This window comes from Lytechinus pictus, chromosome 11, assembly GCF_037042905.1.
Source record: "Lytechinus pictus isolate F3 Inbred chromosome 11, Lp3.0, whole genome shotgun sequence".
NCBI lineage: Eukaryota > Metazoa > Echinodermata > Echinoidea > Temnopleuroida > Toxopneustidae > Lytechinus > Lytechinus pictus.
The window spans coordinates 11,017,217-11,034,944 of NC_087255.1; the positions used below are offsets into that span (position 1 = coordinate 11,017,217).

General features: G+C 38.1%; 1 protein-coding gene across 1 annotated transcript; it reads right to left on the reverse strand.

Annotated features, from left to right (window-relative positions):
* Positions 1–3,149: 3,149 nt before the first annotated feature.
* Positions 3,150–16,868, reverse strand: LOC129271765 (thimet oligopeptidase-like). The gene is made up of 10 exons (XM_064106624.1): positions 16,673–16,868; positions 12,602–12,741; positions 11,560–11,678; positions 9,498–9,629; positions 7,787–7,824; positions 5,935–6,047; positions 5,318–5,372; positions 4,787–4,951; positions 3,817–3,978; positions 3,150–3,164 (listed from the first exon to the last, which is right to left on the reverse strand). Exons 1-10 carry the CDS (start codon positions 16,826–16,828, stop codon positions 3,150–3,152), a joined length of 1,095 nt encoding a protein of 364 aa, XP_063962694.1. The 5' UTR covers positions 16,829–16,868.
* Between the last annotated feature and the right edge of the window lie 860 nt (positions 16,869–17,728).

Genomic DNA, 17,728 nt, shown 5'->3' on the forward strand with positions numbered 1-17,728 from the left:
GAGAAAATGCACAGGGCAATACTGGCAATCCTTTATCACTCAGTAATGAAGAAAGATAACAGGAGGCGTCATTGGTACCGTCCAAAAGATGGATGCCGTGAGTACAAGAGACAGGCAAACAAGTCAACAAACAGAATCACTGAGATCCCGTGTTTCTCAAAGAACTGTTGCCTATATTCTAATCGTTCAAGCAAGAAAAAAGGTAGAATTGGGGGAAGACGAAGAAGTCCTTTGTGTGCAGGATGTCTCCAAGCTAAGCTCGCAATCGACTAGGTCAGGGTTACATGTTAAAGTATCTGCAGAGGAGGACTCAAACGTAGGGATTGTTTTTACATCAAAGACAAGGCTAAAGCAATTGGCAAAAGAATCCTACCCCACATGTGGAGTGGCAAATGGGTCAACAAAGAGAATCACTTAGATCCTGTATTTGACCAAGAGCTGTTGCCTATATTCACGCAACTCAGTAATCCAGATTTCCTTGAGAGATGCCTCCCAGGTATCACCCAGAACCAGAAAGAGAGTTTCAATGCTCTCATCTTGGAAAGGTGTCCTAAACACCTGTGGAGGGTTCCATGTGTTGTTGGAACGGCAGTTAACTTTGCAGCCCTTTCGTTCAACTGCGGTGCAGAAAACGGTTACAACAGATTATTTAACCATCTTAATCTCACAATGGGAGCACACACCGTTCACGGAGCGTGGAAAAGGGATTATCTTAGATTAAGTAATGCAAAATACAAGTCCAGTAGATTAAGAAAATTGTGGAATTGTGTGAGTTTGTTACTATTTCTAAGACCAGACTGAAGCAATTGGCAATAGAATTCCTCAGAGTTCAAGATGGCCTGGAGTTAAGCTCACAATTGACTAGGTCATGGTTACATGTTAAAGGTTCTCCAGAGGAGGACTCAAACTTAGAGTTCGTGATTATTTCTAAGACCAGACTGAAGCAATTGGCAATAAAATTCCTCAGAGTTCAGGATGGCCCGGAGTTAAGCTCACAATTGACTAGGTCATGGTTACATGTTCAAGGTTCTCCAGAGGAGGACTCGAACTTAGAGTTTGTAATTATTTCTAAGACCAGATTGAAGCAATTGGCAAAAAAAGTCCTCGAGTTCAGGATGGCCCTGAGTTAAGCTAACAATTGACTAGGTCATGGTTACATGTTAAAGTACCTCCAGAGGAGGACTCAAACTTAGGGATTGTTTTTATTTCGAAGAGAAGGCTGAAGCAATTGGCAACAGAAGCCTACCCCACATGAAGAGTGGCAAATGGGTCAACAAAGAGAATCACTGAGATCCTGTATTTCTCAAAGAGCTGTTGCCTATATTCTCATCGTTCAAGCAAGAAAAAAAAAGAAGGTAGAATTGAGGAAGACGAAGAAGTCCTTGGTGTGCAGGATGCCCCCGAGTTAAGCTCACAATTGACCTGGTCATGGTTAAATGTTAAAGTATCTGCAGAGGAGGATTCACACTTATGGTTTGTTATTATTTCAAAGACCAGAATGAAGCAATTGGCAATAGAATTCCTCGAGTTCAGAATGGCCCTGAGTTAAGCTGGCAATCGACTAGGTCAGAGTAACATGTCAAAGTATCTACAGAGGAGGATTCAAACTTAGGGTTCGTTATTATTTCTAAGACAAGGGTGAAGCAATTGGCAACAGAAGCCTACCCCACATGTGGAGTGGCAAATGGGTCAACATAGAGAATCACTTAGATCCTGTATTTGACCAAGAGCTGTTGCCTATATTCACACGACTTAGTAATCCAGATCTCCTTGAGAGATGCCTCCCAGGCATCACCCAGAACCAGAAAGAGAGTTTCAATGCTCTCATCTTGGAAAGGTGTCCTTACACCAGTGGAGGGTTCCATGTGTTGTTGGAACGGCAGTTAACTTTGCAGCCCTTTCGTTCAACTGCGGTGCAGAAAACGGTTACAACAGATTATTTAACCATCTTAATCTCACAATGGGAGCACACACCGTTCACGGAGCGTGGAAAAGGGATTATCTTAGATTAAGTCATGCAAAATACAAGTCCAGTATATTAATTAAGAAAATTGTGGAATTGTGTGGGTCTGTGGGAAAGCTAGGAAGATTATGGAGAAAAGATCAACTTCACGTTCCTTCAAAATATTAAACGGTGTATCAATGAACCAATTCGAAACCAACTTTGGCTTCAACAAGGCTTATGCCATTAGCAGTTATTTAATTTGCACATTAATTATAAGAAAATTGTGGAACTGTAAGGGTCTGTGGGAAAGCTAGGAAGATCATGGAGAAAAGATCAACTTCACGTTCCTTCAAAATATTAAACGGTGTATCAATGAACCAATTCGAAACCAACTTTGGCTTCAACAAGGCTTATGCCATTAGCAGTTATTCAATTTGCACATTAATTATAAGAAAATTGTGGAACTGTAAGGGTCTGTGGGAAAGCTAGGAAGATCATGGAGAAAAGATCAACTTCACGTTCCTACAAAATATTAAACGGTGTATCAATGAACCGATTCGAAACCAACTTTAACTTCAACAAGGCTTATGCCATGTATCTGTCTTAGCAGTTATTTAATTTGCACATTTTCTACTAATTGCCGTACTGATTATGTTCAACATACAATCCCAATGGGCAATTCTCTTCCAACTAGGTAGCGGGCACACCGTGCCTCGCCTGTGATTCGAGAGGAGATCAAACGGAAGTGCATTCGCCTCCTCGATGCTGGGGTAACTGAACCAAGCCCACGGAGCTTGCCCATTGCTATGGTGAAGAAGAAAACAGGAATTATCAAAGCCTAAATAAGGTCACCTGTCCCGATTCTCATCCCTCTACCTTGCATTAATGACACTATCGATACTATGACCTCAATCAATGACTGAGATTTGCTACTTCAGAACCATGGATCTGTCCAGCGGTTACTGGCAAGTGGATGTGGATCCCAAGGATGCAGCCAAGACTGCATTTACTACTGGGACATATCTTTACCAGTTTAACATGATGCCTATGTGATTGCGCAATGCACCCTCAACTTTTCAGAGGCTCATGCAGCTTGTATTGCATGGACTACACTGGGACTCTGTCCTTGTGTATCTTGATGATACAACAGTTTTCGGGCAAACTTTTGCAAGCTCATTTATGCACTGTCTTTGACCGCTTCAGATCAGCCAGCCTCGAGCTGTGGCCAGAAAAATGACAGAAATGGATCTAGAATTCATTTGAACTTTAATCCTATTTCCAGTTTCAATTCATTTTATCATTTTGTGACATATATACATAACAGTTTAATTTTTCTACAACATTTTATGAGATACATTTTTTCTTGTAAATAATGCAGTCACGTAGGGATTAATATACATTGATGCTGTAAATTGAGAAGGTCAATCATGTTTAGAATAAGAAGTTTCCAATCTTGCTATCATCAAATATGTTTATCTAGTTCATATTGTGATGAGGCATGCATGGAGAATCATAACATTATTACCCATGCAATCCTAAGCCGCCAAGTTCCATATATCTTAGAACTAGAAAAGGCAACATTTTTGGTGTGGCTACAGAGAGCTTACCAAAGCAAGTAAATTAAGTGGTTGATGAGGCAGTAGGTGGTGGAAAGGAGGCAAATGTAGTCAACGGCTACAACTAAATGATTTATTTTGTCAGGGACTCTCTCCAAGACAATAGTGATGACATAGCACCATATAATAAAGTATCTCTTTGCAATATTAAATGAATCTGAAAGAATCCATTAATGGCATTGAATAAGGAGATCTAACTCTCATCATTTCACCACAACCAACCACAAGCAACGGACATGACTTTTGACCTCTTACCTGGTAAATGTCGAGTGACCCTTTGATGACCTTCTCCAGAGGGAAGTACTCCTTCAGCTTGTCATGGTCCACTGAGTAGCGCTTCTCTTCCGACATGTTCATGAAGTAGCGCATGTCCCAAAGGTTGATCTTGTTGTCAAACTCATACCCGTATTTCTTGCACTGAAGTGGGGGGGGGGGGGGGGGAAGAAGGAAATAGCTTTAAGAACCAGCATACTTTTTGATGATTGACAGTCATGACAGTTCATATTTTATTGTTCAAAATATTCAAAAAAATAATTTTGCCCAATTGATTGTGGGCCTGGCAGCCACTGTGCAGCGCCAGATCAATGCAGCTCTACCCCTTGAATGTTGAACACCAAGCAGGGTAGCAGCAACTCCCATCTTTTTACGTCTCTTGGTCCGCCGCCGCCAGGGTTTGAACTCCAGACCTCCCGGTTGCGAGACAGACGCTCTACCAACTGAGCCAACACACTGGTAATGTATCATTTAGATGCAAAATGTTTGTTTTTTTCCTGACAGTAGCTGACAGGATTCTTTCCTTGAATGCACAAAGCATTGTAAACATCAGCTGGGGCTACAGCCGGAGCAAAATATAGTACATTGAATAGGCAACTAGTTGGCGCTCTATGAATTTTATCTGTAATTTCATTATCAATGACTATTTTTACCCAAAAGAAATATGTTTGTTTACATTTACTTTCAGTGATATTTTCATCTTTATTTTACTCTAAAAAATAGCATTAGTGTGACCTTTACAGCGCTAAGAACTTCCAAAACATTGAAGGCATCTGGAGTTTTCAGAGGAGTAGAAAATTGTTGAGTGAGATTAGACATTTTGAAAAACACTGAAAATACTTGTTATGTATGTAGCTATTTTGGGCAACAGACTTTTCTTGACATATTTCAGGCATTCCCCATGAAAACAAATGCTCAAGAGCCCGTCACACAGGCCCTTCCAACTACTCACGTCCTCTTCCTTATACTTGAGGAACCCTTCTAGCTCCTCCCGCTGGAGAGGTCGGAGCTTCTCAGCCAAGCCGCTCAAGAAGCTGGAGACCGTCTCCGGCGTCTTGGCCATCCGCATCTCAAGGATGTACTCGGCATGGGTGGAGTATCCTAGCAACTTAGCCAGCTGAAGGGAAGAAAATGTGAACATACTGTTAATCAATTGAAGTGAAAAGGAGGGCTTTGATGGTGGTAACAAATGGTTAAAATTCACTGACCTTTGACCTTAATTGTATGGCATGAAATTCATACCAAACAGTGAGTGACACTTGATTACCCTCATGTTGAGGTTTCATGATACCTATTCTTATACTCTAAAAGATGATGACGATGCAAAAACTTAACCTTGGTTAAGATTTGATGTTGACTATGCTGACGTCGCCGTTTGAAAAGAGGCGTGTATATCTTGCTTTTGCTGTATATGCCAGACAAAAACTATAGAATAGGGATATTATTAGAGGGAGAACCAATAAAAATAAGAATCATTATGTACCTGTGCACGAATCTTTACAAGCTCTTCTAGGATGGCAGTGTTTTCTGTCTTGCATCTGAAGATGAATACAATAAAGTATTTAAAAAAATGGAAATTGCATACCGCTGTGGTCATGTTGGCAATATGGTTTTGCACATGTTTTACAGAAATACAATCATCATCATCCCCATCATTATCATCATCGTTACCATTATCACCATTATCATCATCATCACCATCATAATCGCCACCACCACCACCACAATCATCACTTCATCATGAAACAAGAAAAATAATAATAATCGTCATCATCACGACCACCAACAAAAAGAATCCTACCGTCTCGTTACAATCACTCTTATTCCCATCAACCTCACCATGACCATCATCATAACCTCCACGACCACCACCACCACCGCCAGCACTACCACCATCACTGCCAGCATTACCACCGCCACCACCACCATTGCCACCACCACCACTACCACCATCATCACCACCACCACCAGCACTACCACCACCACCATCCACATCATCAAACCAAGAGGATCATCACAACTATCATCATCATTGCCATTGTTCAGACCATTTCCACAATAACTTAATCATTCCAAAACATTCTGTAAGCCATACTGTACCTTGAGTTAAATGCCGTCTCCATCCTGCGTCTTGTATCAGGGTTATGTGCCTTCCTCATCAGAGGGAAATAGTCTGGGTATTTCAGCGTTACCTTGCACTTTCCATCGGCAGTCTATAAATGACGTGAAAATAAATGGTTTTTATCTGAAATGGTCATTCAACTGATCAAGAACAATCATTTCTACGGGAAAATGAAATTGAATATATTGAAAAATATGAAGCCAAAAACAGTCTTTTAAAAAGAAATAAAATGAAGTACTATGATGGTTGTAGTTTCTTAGCTAATGGCCAGAGTTGCTTTGGTTGTTTGTTATGACATCCATCAACTAAAACAAACTAGTTAAAGGGATGGTCCGGGCTGAAAATATTTATATCTTAATACATAGAGTAGAATTCACTGAGCTAAATGCCGAAAATTTCATCAAAATCGGATAACAAATAATAAAGTTATTGAAGTTTAAAGTTTAGCAATATTTTGTGAAAACAGTCGTAATGAATATTCATTAGGTGGGCTGATGATGTCACATCTCCTGTTTCTTATGTAATTACATAAAATCATATTTTTTTTCATTATTTCATACTTGTTTGAATAATGTCTCCCTTATAATAAAATAAGTTGCAGCAATAAATATCTAATGCACTAAATCAGTTGTCAATCCAATTTTTCTAGTTCTTGGAGGTAAAAATTCGAATAAACCTAATTTCATATAAAAAAATACAAAAGAACAAGTGGGGATGTGACATCATCAGCCCACCTAATGAATATTCATGACGACTGTTTTCACAAAATATTGCTAAACTTTAAAATTCAATAACTTAATTTTGTTATCCGATTTGATGAAATTTTCGGCATTTTGCTCAGTGAATTCTACTCTATTTATTAAGCTATAAATACTTTCAGCCCGGACCATCCCTTTAAATATGGAAAAAAAAAAAATTATCAATCACCAATTAAGATGTAGATTTTGTTTACAAGCATTCCAGACACAAAGCATATTTCAGATTTGGATTGCAAGGAATTTAATTCACACATTTAATGTGCAACAGCTCTTATTGCAATTTTTGTTCCAGTTGTCAATTCATGCGCAATATTTCAATCTGCTTTCTGAAATAAAAACCCAGAATCTGTGATCAAACTTTATACGATTCTCATCTCTTACCAAGTTTGCTCTTCTTTCTTAATCAAATGCACACTTTATTCAATTCATTGTAACTAATTGTGCGCTTGATTTTTGCAGTTGTGAATGATTGCAGGTCTCTCGGCAACAGGCCTCCAAGGATGAATAGTTGCTCCGATTGTTTGTAGGTCACTTCTGTTTAAATGAACTGGGTCCCTAAGCATAAAGCTTAGTGAATGATAAGGGGGCCAACTTTTATGACTAATCATACACAATAATCAATGCAGTCAATCGTAGAAATCAGCACTGTGATCAAACGCTAAGCTTCATGTTACAGACCCCTGATGTAAGTTTCTCCATTAAGACAGGGTCATGTATCTTCAACGCTGGACCCAGTAACATAAAGCTTTGTAATTGATCATAAGGCTGATATCTATGATTGATCATACACAATAATCAATGCAGTCAATCATAGAAATCACCACTGTGATCAAACGCTAAGCTTTATGTAACAGACCCCTGATGTAAGTTTCTCCATTAAGACAGGGTCATGTATCTTCAACGCTGGACCCAGTAACATAAAGCTTTGTTATTGATCATAAGGCTGATATCTACGATTAATCATACACAATAATCGATGCAGTCAATCGTAGAAATCAGCACTGTGATCAATAACTATGCTTTGTGACACAGGGTGCTAGGTGTAAATATTGTGGAAGAATGAGATACATACCTTTTCAAGACGCTTGATAAAATCGTCAGGTAATCCTCCTGCAATAAAGGAAGACAAAATTACAAAACGTCAAGAATCATGACAAAACTATTATGTCTTTGTTTTCTGCATATGGGCTGGAAAGCCTTTCTTGGCATATATTTTATGCAACTATTCTGCGTCAAACCCTGATAACCTGTTATTATTATTATAAAGTCTTATGTATCCAGGGTAGCCTCATCAGTGACGTACACTGTATTCCCAGAGGGCCCTGCTAGATTTAAACACATACAAAAGAAAAAAAGCAAAGGACAACAAAATTAGAAAGATACAAACAGAATAAAGTTTAGCAATCTACGGTTTCTCCAATAGGATGAAATAAATGATTGCAAGGTTGCAGCCCTTCTTACTGCAGATGGAATATTATTCCGCAGAATTGAACTGTGTAATGAAATCCTTTTTTCCCTTCTCTGTTTTACACTTTTGTATTATGATCCCATAACTATCAGCATTTCTGGTGCGGTATGAGTGGGTGTTTGATTATTCAATGAAAAAATCTGAAATATATTGTGGGCAACTACCATTTAGGGCATTGTAAACAAGTTTGATTATTTTTATCAACATGCAGATGGACTAATCAGGAAAATATCAGTTTAAGCTCTTCATTGCAGGAAATAGTTTGAGTCGTTGGCCCTATTCTAAAGTCAGGTTTAACTTAGACCATGGTCCAACTCTGTGCTAAAATTATGGCAAGCCAAAAGTGTCAACATTTTTATTAAGTTGTATGTTTCTTATGTTTACTATGCTCTTTCCTGATTCATCGATGGTAAAGACAATCATCCATTTATACTTCCAAGACAATTATGAATGCTTTGAGAGCCAAATTAGCTGAAATATGATATCTCTACTGTTAGTAATTTATGTAACGATTGGCTATCCATACTTAAACCACAACTTTAAACCCGAGTTTCAGTTAAACCCGACTTCAGAAAAAGGGCCATAAAGCAAAGCACACTGTATAAGAGTACATTTTTTATTTTCTGATTTTCATACTAATTTGCTTCAATTCCTGAGCATTCCTGCATTTCGTAAGACATTCGTCATTGTTGATCATCATGAGAGGATTGAGGGTCCACCACTTTTCCAGAAGACATAAAAATAGCATTGACAGTGAGAATTAAATATCTAAAATTATCATCTATATAGAGTGTTCTAGCGATGCATTATGAACGCATATTTTGGTCTGCATCAATTGCCCCTATCCCTAAAAAGGACCGAAATCCGACGAATATCCCATAGGCTCCTGTACAAAATTTTCTATTGAATATGAGAGCTTATTCAAAAGTTCAGGGCACGTGCGCGAATGCATGAAATATACAACGCGTACAACAATGAAAGCAATGCGATGCGCAACATAGAGCACAACTATACTGATGACGTCATAATGAACTGTACATGCAAGTCAACGACCAAAATTTATCCTATGAAGTGATAATGGCATAATGTGATATGACTTGTTAAATCAAATTGCTCCCTCTTTTTTGGGGGGGATGGGATAGATGATAATAATTATATTGGATGGCTTTATTTCATGAAATACCAGAAATATTTTCCCGAACTCTTGAAATATTTCTGGTATTCCATTCTGAGCCATCCAATATAATATATTTTATGGGAACGATGAATCCCAAACACAGGGAGAAATAATGATAAATCGGCAGTGTTTTCTCACCAAGCTCAGCCTCGGTAAACTCTAGAATAGTGTTCTCATCGTTGACATTCTTGTTGTAGTCGATGCTGATGTCACTGGCCCGCTTCTTCAACGCCTTGACCTTGTCTTGGACATCCTTGGGTAAGTGCAGACCTGTAGATTGATTTTTGATTTAAATACTAGTTATAAGCTACTGAAATCCTTGCATCTGATTGGCTCAGTGATTTTCACAGACAAGATGCTCCATGAAACACTGCAATGTAGATGAATTCATAAATGGAACATTTGGAATACAATTTTGGTAATGAAATAATTGTGTTCAAGGAAAAAATATGAGAATAAGATGGTGAAATTCTGATTGAATTCGGATTATAAGTAAAAAGAAAATTATCAATGTTTGGAAAGAATGACCCTGAAGACTGTAAATTTCAAATTGGGAATTTGATGGGTAGATTGTAACGAGTGGCAAGGGACAACTCTTCCATTTCTTGTTATGAAGTTATATCAGGAATTGAGATATCTCATGAGGCACAAGGAGAGGGAAGTGTTTCACGAAAGGACTTGTCAGATGTTTTATCTGACAAGTCCTGGATCCCAACTTACAAAGAGTAGCGATTGATCTGATCAGTCGCAACTATGGACGGCCAGCAACGTTAACATCTATTATGCATGTTTGTTCAGAGTATTTTCTAGCTATGATGTATATTCATGCATTCATCGTTTTCTTGAAAATTCAGTGTTTCTCTTTGGTTGTGCAAATTTCCTGTAGAAAAAATTATGACCCTGGTGGATTTCCATCGAGTAACGATTGATCGTAACTCTTTGTAAGATGGGGCCCTGTTCTACATGTACATGACAGTTACCATAGGAACTGGTTTCTCAGCCAATCAAAATCAAGGAAAGTTGTCAGATCCGACAGAAAAACCCTAGTGTGACTAAATACAAAGAGCTTCATGACCTCCCCCCTCCCCTACCACCCCTGCCAGGGTTGACCTATTTCTGCAACTTTTTATTTTTACCTCTTGTTCAATTATATGGGCAATTTTTTATTTTTTTGGGTAAAATTTCGGGGGCTACTTTTCAAAATATACTGCTTAAATCTGCTACTTTGGATACACTTATAAGTGGCAATGCATGGGGACTTTCCAGGGTTCTTTTGAGCATTTCGGGGTATAATCGCCCGAGCCCCTTGTAACTTTCCCCTGATGTCTTGTCAGCCATAGCTTTCGCTCACCTACATGTAGCCCTATACTCTCCTCAGATACCTTCACACTTCTCAAGGGGTAAGGAAGCCGGCATTGTCCACATTGTGCTGCACTCAACCCGGGTGAGGTGAAAGGGTACCGGCAGGACTAATTCCTTGAAATGCACCGAGCGCTGGCAGCGGCAGCTTGAGCTAAAGCCGGGATAATAATGATAGTAGTGTGCCTCGGAATAGATTATTTGTAGATTGATGGCGCTATATAGATGCTCTTTTTCTATGAATATAATCCATCTTGATCTTCCTCTTTAGTGGCTCTTATTACACTTCACTTGAAACTCCTATTTTCAAAAGACATTGACTTTATCGCATTTGAATGTTTCCTTTAAAAACTGATGTTTTATGGTGCCACGCAAATACTATGAAAGTCAAATTATCATGATCACTGTCATCATCACCATCATCATTATCGTCATCACTGTCATCATTATCATCATCATCATCATTATCATCATCACTATCATCATCATCACCATCACCACCACCATCACCACCACCACTGTCATCATCATCATCATCTTCATCAATCACTATCACCATCACCATCACCATCACCAACCCCACCACCACCACTGTCATCATCATCATCACCATCACCATCACCAACCCCACCACCACCATCATCATCATCACCACCACCACAGTCATCACCATCATCATCATCGCCACCACCACCAAAACCATCATCATCATGATCAAGGACATCACCATCATCCTCTTCACTACAGATCTCTCACCTGCAGTCTAAGCTACAATGGATATGCAATAACTGGCTTCACCTACATACATTATTCTTTGTTTCCCTTCAACCCTCAAACTTACCATTTCTGCGACCCAGCTTGATCTTTTTCTCCAGATACCTCTTGGCTTCTGGCTCCAGACTGCTTACATCCGTCTTTCCCTGGAATGCCACAAGGTTGTCAAACACGTCTTGGCGCATACTGGATACATGAACAGAAAACATACACAGCCACATGAGCCAATTTCATCCATCATCATCATCATCATCATCATCATCATCTTCATCATCATCATCACCATCATCATCATCATCATCATCATCATCATCATCATCATCACCATCATCATCATCATCATCTTCATCATCATCATCATCATCATCTTCATCATCATCATCATCATCATCATCATCATCATCACCATCATCATCATCATCATCATCATCATCATCATCTTCATCATCATCATAATCAATACTTTTATTAAACATTAGGAGGAATTTTCTAGTTCTCTCTGTTAATTATTCTCCCTGCCACAGATTTGGTTCCCCTTAATGTCATCTGCCCTATTGTTTTACGGAACAAGCCCATTGTACTCCTTCGTGATTAACAAGTACTACTACATTTTACGAAGTTTAACGTACAAAGTAATGGCAATATATAATGCACCAATACCACAACATCTGATAAATTCACAAAAGAAATTTAAGATATCCTCCTCAGTCATCCGATGTTCATACTCATACTTAAAATTTACCATCATGCGTAAGTGTTTTAAAGATTAGGAAATCCAGTTCTTAAACTGGTATTTTAGCTCTCAGTCTCTGGTGATACAGAATTTCTTATATATTTTTATTTCACCCATCCAACAGTCTCCACAGTACTGGTAAAATTTCACTTTATAATCTTAGTTAAAATATATATGTCTATTTAATTTTTTTTCCAGTTGAGAGAGGGATAGAGAAAGACAGCGATAGAGAGGATGAAACAAAGAAATAAACAAAGAAAGAGAAAGTAATTAGAAAGGGTGAGAGAAGACAGAAAAGGCAAAGTGCAAACACAACTGTACAAGTATGTAAATTAGCCCCCAAAATACCATAAACAATAAATGTTGGTCCACTCACCTCATCTCCACATCAAATTCCGAGAGCACTTTATCTGCGTCTGTGCTTGCTTCCCGAAGCTCCTTATTGGGGGAGACATGTTGGGGGAAGTCCAGCATGTTACGCATCACACCGTACTCACAATCATTGTCAGCCAGCGCCTGTATGTATAAGAAAAGGTGGGAGATATATTAATTTGACGTGACCGGGTGGTCTAAAGCACCTTAGTACAAACATGAAAGTCCCGGCCACGGCAACTATACCCTTGGTCTTCAGCAAGAATTTTATCCAAAAACAGTCCTCCTTGATCCTAAATGAAAATAAATGCAATGGTATCATAGCATCATGTTTTCATGTCTAAGAAAATGAATATGAATATCAATTTTAAGCTCTAAGCTTAAGATGAAAGTCTCCCACATTTCAAAATGTATTATGTCGATATATGTATATATATAATTTTTTCTGCTATATGTTTTAATAATAAAAAAAGACATTTATCAGGTATAAATGTATTTCAATTAGATTGTTAGAATGTATATATGCATATATTATTCATTATGTCATTTGCTAATTGTTATGTTATGAAAAAATATTAAACTTGTATATACTTTTGTTATTGGAATGTGGAAAATCAATCAATCAAAATGAATAAAAAAAAAATTTTAATCATTGAAGAAGCAAGTAAAGAAGACTACTGAGAAGAAAAAGAAGAAAAAGGATACCAAAGAATTAAATTCCTTATATTATTTTCAGTTATATTAATTACCTTTTTTGTAATATATTGGAAGAAAAGTGTAAAAACAATTATTTTACTATATTGCCAGAAAAGTGTTAAAACAATTATTGTAATATTTTGGCAGAAAAGTGAAAAAAAAAATCTTGTAGCAGTACTGGTATTGAAAAGATTCAATATTCTGTAGGACTATAATATGAGAAATTTACTTAGGGTATGGCAGACTTCTGATGGTTGCCACTAAAAAATAAAAAAAAAAATGTTAAAGCACCCTGCAAGAAACTGCATCACAAACAAGGATCTAAGAATGTGACAAGCATTTTCACTCCATTCCTTTGCATTCTCTTCACACACACTTCATAATCCAAAGCGGAGGAAAAGATCAATAGAGGTACACAAACATAAAATGCCTTGGCCACTAGTCAAACAAATGCTACTGAATAGGGAGGGAAAGAGAGCCATTCAGAAATAAAAGGGGAAGTGCAACAGAGCATGGCAAAATAATGCAGCATTTAAATTAAACCCCATCTCTCGGCATTCCATTGATTGTTACACACAGTGTAGTGCCAGTCGTGCACGTGTGCTGGAATCAAAGGACGCCCGTAACACACAACAGACTGCCCAGTGCCAAGAGTATGGCTATCAAGTTTACATTGTTGCTATGGTTACTCATTACTGTCCTCAGCTCATGGCCAAATGCATCTATTATCTTGGCAGATACACATTCATTGCATAGTCAGTCGATTGCAATTTGCAAAGCTACATGTAGGATAGGATAGCGTCTTTATGATTATTGGGGGAAAAATATGAAATGTCATTTTATTCACTTGTACAGGACTGATTGACCAACCAATGGTTTCCTGTCAGTACACAGTGTGAAAGATGTGATACTGGTATTGCTAGTTTTTGCATCCCGGTACACTTTTTCCATTTTTATATTTTTTTTTGTATTTGTATTAAATTTGATTTTTTTTTTCTCTCAGTATGCAGCCCCAAACGCAAGAGTTATTTAAGAAATGTTTCAAAGAAAATTGTGGGGGAAGAGGAGTTGAGCGATTGGGGTAAAGAATAATGAGGAATAAACTGATGAAATGAATGATCTAAAACAAATCACAACCCAACCCCCCCCCCCCAAAAAAAAAAAATACTGCAAAAATGGAGTTTATTTAAGGGGTACATGTACTCCAGGCTGAAAATAATATAATTTGAAAAGATTAAGTATTATCATACAAACAAAAATACACTCAACAACTAGACAAGAAATAGGCCTAACAAAGTTAAAGCTTTTCATTATTTTGTTGTAGAACAGTTCTTGGCATGTCTTCATTTACATGCAATGTGCAAACTGATAATGTCGTATTCCCACTTCTTTTGTATTTTATCATGATATCAAATAATTCAAATTTTGTCCAATATGAACCCCCCCCCAAAAAAAAAAAAAAATGGATTGACAACTGATTGAATGAACAAGATGTTTATTGGTATAACTTATTATGTTAAGGGAGACATAAATGTTATATGATTTCATGTAATGTAAGAAAAGAGAAAAGTGGGGACATTGTCATAACATCAGCCCAACTAATGAATATTCAGAATGCAGTGCATACAATTCCTGGGGATCAAATTGTTTGTGATTTGTAATTAAAAATTTTTCAAGAAATTTTTGCCTGGAGGATACTATTTCAGATTTGATTTTATAAGTATTCTGTTATTCCATTCCATGCACAAGTGGTTAAATCAAAACCACTCAAGGGTTCATTACATGCCGCCGCGCACAGAAAAATCAAGCCATAGAAGTCGTGTGTTATGGACAACAGAAGTGGAATCGCAGCTAGACAGCTGGCAGCCGTCTGTTTCGAGGATTTTTTTCAACATTTTTATATTTTTTAAATTTCTCCTCGTACACAGACGGCTCGCTATCGTGCAGCCACCATTAGGGGGTGAACAATGCAAAATCCCCCCGACGGGGCACATCGATTTTTATCTTTATTTCATAAAAATATTGAAAAAGAATTGAACCAAAATAGAGATTATTATTCCGTTTTGGCCTGAAATGCACCAAAATTGGGAAAAATAAACTTAAAAGGGGATAAACAGTGACTTACTTCGGCTGTCGCGCAACTTCACTTCCCCGTTTTATCTGAGCTTACATGAAAGTACATAAACATATGGCCATTGAGTCCCCTGTACAGATCGCGCTAGAACTTTGGTCTCTGTATTTGGTGAGTGGAGCCAACGTAGTTCAGCGGAACAACCAACATAACAGAGACCGAAGCTTTTGGTCTAGATCGCAGCATGCGCATGCGTGACCCACTAGTTAGAAATCCCCTGCCAAATGCGGTTCATGGTGCGAGGTTAGTATACTAATACTAACCTCGCAATACGTGTGCATCAAAACAGGATCCAACACATACTGATTGTAGACTCCTTTAACATTTTTAGAATACACGTATACACCTTTGTCTTGTCTTGTCTTTCCGTTACTGCCCACAATCATTATATTGATTATTATGGCATGTGAACGTCAAGATTGACTTGACCTGAATTTTGCCGGGACCTGCAGGTGCAATACACCGGGTGAACACCCTACTCTTTGACGAATAGTGTATTGCCTTTGGTTTTAACGTGCATAGGTTGTGACTCTCCTATACACGGGACCAACATTTGCGTCCTTTCCGATGGACGGAGTGTTTTCCAACTGTATCCACACCTGCACTGAATACAGTGGTGAGGCACGCTAGTAACACACAACGCTATAGCATCAGATTTTTTGTTAGGCGCGTTTCGGCATGAGCGGGACTCGAACCCCTCACGTTGAGATCTACGATCTTATCCGAAACATGCGCTCTAACCGACTGAGCTACGCTGCCTCCCAATAATCATCCCTTTCATAATCATCTTGCATTTTATCTCACATTCACTGACTTCAAACTTTGAAGATGAGTAGTCACAATTCACTCACATTAATTTTAAATTTTGTAACACATTATCATGATTTTATCTTCATTAAAAAATGAAAGTTTTTTTTTAATTTATCAGAGAGCTCTTTATCACCTGAAACTTTTTTAACTTAAGTGCAACACAGTTGAAACACATCTAGATTGAGTAGATTCTACACTTTTCTTGTTTCAATTTCAAGTCAACATCATTTTTTATCAAACAATATAAACTTGACAAATAACTGAGGAGAAAAGCCGTGGGAATTGGTTTTCATTTCAACATTAGTCTTAGTTAAACAATCGCTCGGCGCGGCCTCGGCGGGCGACGCGTGCCGTGGGGATCCACGGCCACCAGCGTACCCACGCGCATGCAAGACTCAATTATCCACACCCCACCACTGTTTACGACAGAATACTAACTTGAATAATGTTGTTGTAAGTCACATTTTCCTTCGAAACGCCTCCAACAGCATCATAAACAGCTCTTGTTGTTTCCTTAAGCTTTTCAGCACGAGCTTTGAGGTCACTTGGGCTCAAATCCCAACGAAGACGGTTGGATGAAAGATGTTCCGCCATCTTGCTCCAGTGGTAGAATGAAGAAAGAATTTGTGCTGCGCTTTGACACTTGTCGATTCTTTGGTGGGTAGTAGAGTGGTGGAGGCACCCCCCACCGCCCCCCCCCCCCCCCCATCATAGGTGGATCTGAGCCTGTTGTGAAGCAGCCACGATGATTTAAAAAAAAAAAAGAATAATAAAAAAGAGGAAAGATTAAAAAAAAATTAATGTCCAAAAAATTATAGCCCGCTCTTTGCACTCGTTTTATTATTATTTTTTTTTAGATTGTACTATATGAAGAGCTCACTTGCAAAAGGGGTTAGGTCCATTTTCATCATTTTTTTTTGGGGGGGGGGCGGGGGGGGGGGTCTCAATGAATAGATTTTAAATTTAGTAGCTCTATAGGATGATACCAAAGAAAAGTTGAAATTCCCATTAAAAAGTGAACTAAAATGGCAAAGAAAAATCACCTTTTTTCAAAAGGGGTTAGGTCCATTTCAGTTTGGTTGCAAAAGGGGTTAGGTCCCCACAGATTTTTTTTGGAAAAGAATATTAAAAAAAAAAAGAAGACAGGTAGACTTCTTTTTATAATTTTATGTTCCATGAAAAAGGGTTTAGGTCCATTTTTCATATTTTTTTTTTTGTTTTCTGTCTCAAAACCTTATAAATTTTAGTCGCTCTGATGATACCAATGAAAATTTCAAATTCACATGAAAACGTGTAAAAAAGTGGCAAAGAAAAAAAAATCATCAAAAGAGATCAGATTAATTTTTGCTTGCAAAAGGGGTTAGGTCCACAATGATAATAATTTTTTTTAACACATAGGGAAAAAAAATGGAGACATGTACTTCTTTTATGCCCAATTTTATGTTCACATGATGGGGTATTACATCCTGACAATTTAGTTCCTCGATATCAGAA